Source organism: Phyllostomus hastatus, unplaced genomic scaffold, assembly GCF_019186645.2.
Source record: "Phyllostomus hastatus isolate PE091 unplaced genomic scaffold, TTU_PhHast_1.1 phas_contig_551, whole genome shotgun sequence".
NCBI lineage: Eukaryota > Metazoa > Chordata > Mammalia > Chiroptera > Phyllostomidae > Phyllostomus > Phyllostomus hastatus.
Window position 1 is genome coordinate 636378 of NW_025333909.1, and position 8450 is coordinate 644827.

Consider the following 8450-nt stretch of genomic DNA (forward strand, 5'->3'; position numbering starts at 1 on the left):
TTCTCTCCTTCCTCCAATATTTTAATATTGTTAGAACTTCATACTTAAGAGTTTAACATTTTAGAGGTAGCTGGAGATACACTATGGCGAGACTGGGACCTAGAAACCTAGATAGGATTAGCTATGCATACAGGTGGTGGTTGAAAACATCATCTTCCATTCTCTTGCTGACTGTTAAAAACACCCACATATTGTATGCCAACTATACATTAAGGGTGAGAGCTGAGGGGTCGGTGTCAGCTGGCTGTCCATAATCTGATCCTTGGAAAAAAAATTAGGGGTGCAGAAACCTCGTGTAGAAACTAGAGCTAAGGAAGACCGAGGGAGAGAGAGTTGGTGAGAGGGAGAGACTGCGGTGTGGTTTCCTCTCCACCTCTATCCCCTCCCCCACCCCGCCAACCGCTGACTCCGACTATCAAGGCACAAAGGTAGAAAACCCCAGGGGGTCTCTGCCCTGGAAGCCTCTCATTGTCCTGCTTGGAGGTAAGCGAGGAGGAAAGGCTGCCCTCCCCCATTCCTCTCTCCTGGCCCTGCTAGTCTTGCTGTTTGCAAGTGGGAAACAGTCTCAGGCCCCACGCAATCCCTTTTGCATAGCGGAGGAGTGTGTGTGCGTGCGTGTGTGTGTGTTGTGTGTAGGGAGGAGGGTTGGGGGCGGGATTCCATGACGTTACCGGCCCCGCCTCTGGGTGTATATAAGGGGCGCTTGGCGCGCAACGACCCCAAGCAGCAGCTTTGAAGCCTGAGCAAGCGAAGTCGGCATCTCCAAACCAACTCAGCTTAACTCAGCCTCGCTGAAGCCAACCCAAGACTAACCACTCCCTGGTAAGCCTTGTCGGGGGGCAGACACGTGCGTCGGAGGGGGACGGAGAGGGTCCGGGTATACCTAGGATTCTCTGCAACCGAGGCTTGCAGTTGCATCAACGCGGCTGTGACCTGTTGCTGGCGAGACCCCGGCCCCGGGAGCCAAAGCTCCCATCTCCACCTCAGCCCCAGACCATTTCTAGATGAGGGCATAAGAATTTGGGAGGTGAGTCGGGGGGCCTAGAACGGAGCCCCTTCTCTCTGGTGTGAGCAATTTCGGGCTCCCCATGAACCCCTCTCAAGGCGCATCTCCAAGTCATTAGATGTGGAAGCCCCGCCCCACTGTTGATGCTTGCTGGTCAACCTAGCCGGGCGGGAGGAAATGGGGGAACATTTGCTTACTCCCCTGAGCCATGGCCACGCAGTTCCGCGGTGTGGGCTTGGTTAGGAGGGATGGATTGAGGCTCTGCTCACTTTTGATATGCAGTCCTGGTCATTTCCTCCTCCCTCCGGGCTGTGTAGGAACCACACCTATTGGCTAGCCCTGGGGGCGAGCACGGAGAAGGATCATAGGTATTGAGCTTCTTCCCCGAGTTGCTGCCCCTCCTGAGTCAAGGTCTGTTTAATTCCCAAGAATCTACAGGGCAGGAGACAGACATATTGAGCTCCATGGTTCCTGGGTTGGGGTCTAGGATAAACCCCATAGTTTCCCCACCAGAGAAATAGGAGGCTAATGTTGAGGAGCATCTACAAGGTGCCAGGCCACTGTACTTAGTATAAGGGGCTTTCATATGCCTTTTCTGAAATTAGCCCTTCCAAAGACCTGTGAGGTCTTATTATTCCACCTGTGTGGGAGGAAACTGAGGAATAGAGAAGTGACTTGCCTTTGTTTCTTCGATAGCCTTCGCCCCATCCCCCCCCGCCCCCCCCGCCCCCCGCCGCGCCCCAGCACCGGTGCTTGGTGAGTGGCTATTGTAATTCATTCCTAAAGCCTGGGGACATTGAGCCCTACTTAAGAGCTTTTGTCTTGTTTTTCACCAGATCCTAGCATCCTCTTCAATCTCAGCTAGAATGCCATTGCAGAAACTTCGCAGATTTGGTCATAAGCTGACACGCAGACGTACACTGGAGCCAGACATGGCTGAGACTCGCCTTTCCAGATGCCTGAGCACTCTGGATTTAGTGGCCCTGGGTGTGGGCAGCACATTGGGTGCAGGCGTGTATGTCCTGGCTGGCGAGGTGGCCAAAGATAAAGCAGGACCATCCATTGTGATCTGCTTTTTGGTGGCCGCTCTTTCTTCTGTGTTGGCTGGGCTGTGCTATGCAGAGTTTGGTGCCCGGGTTCCCCGGTCTGGTTCTGCATATCTCTACAGCTATGTCACTGTGGGTGAACTCTGGGCCTTCACCACTGGCTGGAACCTCATCCTCTCGTATGTCATCGGTGAGATGTTGGGGCAGGGAGGAAACCGCACAGCCAATGAAGGGGCTTTCGAGTCAGGAAGTCTGGGTGGAATGGCGAAGTCACTCACAGGAATACCCTAAATGTGTGTGGTTGCTAGTGGGCTGGGAGGGTTCAAGGTGTGGAGAAATTGTGCGTTCTACTTAACCTTTCACCTGGTTTTCTTAGATTGACTAGTTTTGGTTTTTAAAAAGTAACTGTAGGTGAGAACAGCAAGGATTCTTATGGGACTGCTATGGGGGAGGGCGGGGAGGGGGGAGGAAACTTGACCTCATGTTTCTCTCTGCTCCACCAGGTACTGCCAGTGTGGCCCGGGCCTGGAGCTTAGCTTTTGACAACCTGATCGGGAACCGCATCTCTCAGACGCTGCAGGGGACCATCTCACTGCATTTTCCCCATGTCCTCGCAGACTATCCAGACTTTTTTGCTTTGGGCCTTGTGTTGTTGCTCACTGGTGAGGGCCAAGGAAGGGGACAATGATGGGGGTGGGGCTAGGAGGGACTAGAGCTGAGAAGGGCTTGGGCGCAGGTGAGAATGGTCTGAAAAAATGCTGGGAAGGAACAGTCTGCACCTAGAGGAGAGGGAACAAAATGTGGACTGAGGACTTTCTTAGAGAATTCCGAATGCTTCTTTCCCCCAGGATTGCTGGCTCTGGGGGCTAGTGAGTCGGCCTTCGTTACCAAAGTGTTTACAGTGGTGAACCTTTTGGTTCTTGGTTTCGTCATCATCTCTGGCTTCATTAAGGGGGACCTGCACAACTGGAAGCTCACAGAAGAGGACTACGAATTTACCATAAGTGGACTCAATGATACTCGCAGGTTAGGAGATTTCACCCTCCGGAGATGCAGAGCTGGGAACATGATAGGGGGAGCAGGGGGCATCCATGCTAAGGGATTCTGGGTTGGGAGTGGGAGGAATGGGAGCCTAGACCTTGCAGACCTAAGTAGTTTGGCATCAGGGAAAAGGTACAGAGTTGGTTGGACACCCTTATATTTTCCATCCTTTCTACTTTAGCTTAGGTCCTCTGGGCACTGGAGGATTTGTGCCTTTTGGCATCGAGGGGATTCTCCGTGGAGCGGCTACCTGTTTTTATGCCTTTGTTGGTTTCGACTGCATTGCTACCACTGGTAACGGGGCCATTCCCTTCCGTCTGGGGCTGGGGCTGGGGCACAGTGTGTGCTCAAGCTGCCTGCAGATTGGGGGAAGTGGAGGAGTGAGCCTGCTTTACTGACTTAGAACATTGTGCCCCTTCCTGCAGGGGAAGAGGCCAAGAATCCCGAGCGTTCCATCCCCCTGGGCATTGTGATCTCACTGTCCGTCTGCTTTTTGGCATATTTTGGTGTTTCTTCGGCGCTCACGCTAATGATGCCTTACTATCAGCTTCAACCTGAGAGTCCCTTGCCTGAGGCATTTCTCCATGTTGGATGGGCCCCTGCCCGCTATGTTGTGGCTATTGGATCCCTCTGTGCCCTTTCTACCAGGTCAGTGTCAAATGTGTGTCGTCCCCTGCTGTCAGTTTCAGGTTATAGCATTCAGTACTACAGAATACCCCTTAAAAGGGCCGTGAGGAGAAGGTGGAGACTCCTTAACCTCACAGGCTTGGGGAGAGAAATGGCAGCCAACTCATGCCACTCTGGACCTTCTTCTCTCCAGCCTCTTGGGCTCTATGTTTCCCATGCCTCGGGTGATCTACGCGATGGCGGAAGATGGCCTCCTGTTCCGTTTCCTTGCCCGGATCCACAGCGGCACACGCACCCCCATTGTAGCCACTGCAGTCTCTGGCATTATTGCAGGTGAAAAATCGTTTTTTTGCCTTTCCCCTAGTTGTTTCACCAACTCCCTTAACTTTGCCCTTCCCTTTTCTCATGTTTTTGGTTTCTTCCCATCCATTTCAGCATTAATGGCATTCCTCTTTGAGCTCGCCGATCTCGTGGACCTGATGTCGATTGGGACCCTGCTTGCTTACTCTCTGGTGTCTATCTGTGTTCTCATTCTCAGGTGAGATTCCCTTCCTCCACATACTGCGATTTGGGTTCTTAGTCTCGGAGGGACAGTGACCAGGATCTGCTCCTCCTCCTTCCTCTGCCTTCATTACCCTGACTCTCCTTGAGGAATATGGAGAACCCTAACCCCACCTGTCAAAAAGAGCTGCCCTTCATGGTGACTTGGGAAGGTTAAGCTGCCTGAGAGGTCTTAAAATGGTCAAGATCTGTTCTTCTTTCCCTTGCCTCAGGTATCAGCCTGGACAGGAGACAAGGATTGAGGAAGATGAAATGGAGTTGCAGGAGGAGACGACACATGAAACCCAAAGGCTGACCTTAGAGGCACTATTTTGTCCGCACCACTCCACCCCTACTCCACTCTCAGGCCAAGTTGTCTATGTTTGTTCCTCACTGCTAGGTGAGCAGTGGGATTTTCCTCTGGAAGGGGGGAGGGCAGCTGGGGTTAGCATGATGTAGGGAGAAGAGTGTGTGGCATTGGCTGAGGAAGAACTAGAGAGAGAGGGTGACTCGTCTTGGAATGGGGTGCCTAATGTCTTCATGTGTTGGTCGCAAGAGTTGGTTTTGATGTTTCCCACCTTGACTCTTGAAGCTATGTTGCTGAGTGTCCTTTGCCTGGTGTTGGCCCAGTGGTCAGTTCCGCTGTTTTCTGGAGATCCGGTGTGGATCGCAGCGGTCGTGCTGCTGCTGCTGCTCATTATTGGGATCACTGGGGTCATCTGGAGACAACCACAGAGCTCCACTCCCCTTCACTTTAAGGTAAATGACCTCTCTCTTTACCCCTACCAACACGTCTTGAAAGAAAATAGACTTTAGGTACCTTGTAGCCTAATAAGGTTCATAGGCATTCTTTAATTGGGCAAGAAAGGAAAGCTACAGGGGATAGCTCGAGCAAAGACTCCTTCTTTGACCCTCCTCCTTAGTTACTTTCCAGTTCCATTTTCTCAAATTCTGAATATTCCTTTTTTTTAAAGATTCTATTTACTTATTTTTAGAGAGAGGGGAAGGGGAGGAAGAAAGGAAGAGAAACATCATCATGCGGTTGCCTCTCACACGCCCCCCTGCTGGGGACCTGGCCCGCAACCCAGACATGTGTCCTGACTGAGAATCAAACCAGCAACATTTTGGTTCTCAGACTGGCATTCAGTCCACTGAGCCACACCAGCCAGGGCAAATTCTGAGTGTTCTTATAGCCCTAAATGAGTGGGCACTGAAATACACAGTTGGGTAGGAGTTGAACTCTCCCACTCCTGGCCTGAGTAGATTAGGGATCTCTTTCTAGGTCACCTAGTGGTGTGCACAAAAAAAAAGAAAAAGATTTTGCTTTGTTCCCAGGTACCTGCTTTGCCTTTTCTCCCACTGATGAGCATCTTTGTGAACATTTATCTCATGATGAAGATGACAGCTGGCACCTGGGCTCGATTTGGAGTCTGGATGGCGATTGGTAGGTATCCACTTGGGAAAAATAGGCCTCTTGGGTATCCCATCCCAACTCCTTTTCCTCTTGGTCTCATACAGGGTACCTATTAAGCCTTCACAGGTCACTATTTCTTTACCTCACAGTTGCCTTTCCACACTAGGGTTTGCTATCTACTTCGGCTATGGAATCCAGCACAGCCTGGAACAGATTAAGAGTGACGAGCCCCCACTCAAGTCTAGGACCCGAACTGTAGACTTTGATCTCAGCGGTACCTGAATGCTGTCTGGTGTCCCTACATAATAATGGAGGGAACTCCTGACCACTCAGGAGCTAGGCCTCCAATAGGGTGTTGGTGGGGGAACACTATTAATAGAGCTCTGCTTCTTAGAGTGAAGGATGTGTCTTTGCTGTTTCTCTTCTCCTTTTTGTAACTTGTCTACTTTTTCATTGCACCTGTAGCTGCTTATTGGCTTTTCAAGAATATTAAAAGGATCTAGGAAAAGAAACTATGTCTTGTTTTTTTTTTGCTTGCTAGAGATGATGTGAAGCCTGTTCAGTGTGGAAAGCTCCAGATGAGTGTACTTTGTTTGCTCCAGTCACCACATAAGTATCTGTTGTGCCTTGCCTGCGTGTGTTTCTTGTTGGATCAGGGTTTGAGGAGAGTGGTGTAAGCTGCCTTCCAGTCTAGTCACACTTTAAAGGAATGACCTTGACATGTGTTTTCCCCTTGCTATACCACAGGTAAGGTTCTGAATAAGTAACAGACCAACACTTATCTCCGGGGTTTGGGGTGGACTCTAATCTCAGCACTAGCATTTGTCAGGACCCACGGGGAGATGACTATCTTTTGTTTTATCCCTTCTAGTTGGACCAGTCCCAGGCTCCTGTGCCTGCTTGAGCAACGGAAATTTTGGCTGGGGGTTTGGCACCGCTGGGAAAAGTGGACAATGGGTAGGGGTTGGTAAAGGATTGCAAATGTGTATAGACACGGATTGCTACAGAAGTAGTAAGGGAGTGGAGAGGTCAGAGTTCTGCTCAGACCAAACACTCGTTCTATTCAACAAACACGCCACGCTCCTACAGAATAACTAGGGCCCGTGCTGGGAATATAAGGGTGAATAAAATACCCCTGGCCTCAAGGAATTCACAGTTCAGTGTGAGAAACAAGCAGGTCAACAGGACACAGTATGATTTATACCAGAGCAGAGATAAGTGCTGAGTGCTGCAAAAGCACAAAGGACATGCTTGAGCTGAATCTTGAATCCACGTTTATGAAGTAGACCGAGGGGGGAGGGCTTCTTTGTCAGCGAAAAGTGTGCCCTAAACCATGGAAGTGTGAAAAAGCACATTGTTTTACCCTAGTTGGGTGTCTGAGTTGGTTGGAGCATAGTCCCTCCCATATACCAAAAGGTTGCTGGTTCAATCCCCAGGCAGGGCACAGACCTAGGTTGTGGGTTCAATCCCTGCTCAGGACTAGTATGGGAGGTGACCAATCCGATATTTCTCTGTCACATTAATGTTTCTCTCTGAAATCAATTGGAACATATCCTTGGGTAAGGATATTTTTAAAAATCATATTGTACTTGAGGATATAGCATATAGCTTACTGTGGTTGAAGAGTGGCACGTATAGGGTTGTGGTGAACAGTAACAGACCATGTGAATGGCCTTGTATACCCTACTAAGGAATTATTTTGAAAAGGGGTGTGTGTGGTGTGTGTGTGTGTAAAGGGAGGAGTCACTGAAGGATCCCAAGCAAGGGGATGGTTGGATTTCTTAGTCTGGCTGCAGAGAGGATGGATTGGAAGAGTGGAGGAAGCTAGAGCTGTGAAATAATAGCTACCGTTTATTGAGTATTATATGCCTGATATTATACATATAATCTCACTTAGTTCTTGTAATAACCCTGTGAAGCATGATAATTGGGCACTACAGCATGATGTCATGATAATTATCTTTTACAGTCGAGGGAACAGGTTGTGGGTAAGATATGTTTTAGATCACATAACATGGAATGGTCAGGGCCAGGATACAAACCCCAGTTCTATCTGGCTGCAGCTTGTGCACTTTAACCAGTGTGACATTGCCCAGTAGTCCTTAGTTAGGAGAGTGCTGCAGTCATTTGGGCAAAGTATTTCAGGGTTTTGGATCAGTTGCATGTACACAGTAAGAAATGGGTGATTAAGAAGATTTCTGGGTGATTAAATTATTAGCCAAGATAGAGAGCATAAGAGGAAGAGCATATTTGTAACTTTTTAAAAAGATTTTTTATTTTTAGAGGGAGGGAAAGGGAGAAAGGGAAAGGAAAAAGAAATATCAATGTGTGGTTTCCTCTTGCGCGCCCCTTACTGGGGACCTGGCCTGCAACCCAGGCATGTGCCCTGATTGGAAATCAAACCCGTGACGCTTTGGTTTGCAGACCTACGTTCAATCCAGTGAGTTATTCAAGCCAGGGCAGGAAGAGCAGGAAGAGCGAATTTGGGGGAAGATGAATTTAGTTCCGTATTCGCCGACTTCACAAACACACATGAGTTTAACTTCATATTGGTGAAGATATATAATCACCCGTTGGAACTTGGAGCCAGTCTGGGTTAGAGTTAGGTTTTGGAGTCATCAACTCAGATGATGTATATGTATGTAATGTATGTGACAGAAGATGTGTGAGGGCCTGCCTTGGGGCAAAACGAAATAAATTGTAGTACAAATTACATAATTTCTTTTATACAAAGCACTCACAAATCAGGAAGAAAGAAATGAATATCTGCCAGCAA

The 8450-nt window shown here is 49.2% G+C and overlaps 1 protein-coding gene across 1 annotated transcript; it reads left to right on the top strand.

The window, feature by feature from the left end:
• Nucleotides 1-691: 691 nt before the first annotated feature.
• Nucleotides 692-6060, top strand: SLC7A3 (solute carrier family 7 member 3). The gene is made up of 12 exons (XM_045847466.1): nt 692-822; nt 1843-2242; nt 2556-2714; nt 2901-3078; nt 3275-3387; nt 3519-3741; nt 3914-4053; nt 4156-4258; nt 4494-4660; nt 4853-5019; nt 5596-5704; nt 5841-6060. The coding sequence occupies exons 2-12, from the start codon at nt 1873-1875 to the stop codon at nt 5954-5956; spliced, it is 1845 nt and encodes a 614-aa protein (XP_045703422.1). The 5' UTR covers nt 692-822; nt 1843-1872; the 3' UTR covers nt 5957-6060.
• The last annotated feature ends 2390 nt before the right edge of the window (nt 6061-8450 follow it).

Bases quoted from the DNA above. Each gene is read 5' to 3' on its own strand.
- SLC7A3 (XM_045847466.1), top strand. From the start codon at position 1,873: ATGCCATTGCAGAAACTTCGCAGATTTGGTCATAAGCTGACACGCAGA. The intron at 4,054-4,155 runs GTGAAAAATCGT...CATCCATTTCAG, and splicing joins AGTCTCTGGCATTATTGCAG to CATTAATGGCATTCCTCTTT. The intron at 4,661-4,852 runs GTGAGCAGTGGG...TGACTCTTGAAG, and splicing joins TGTTTGTTCCTCACTGCTAG to CTATGTTGCTGAGTGTCCTT.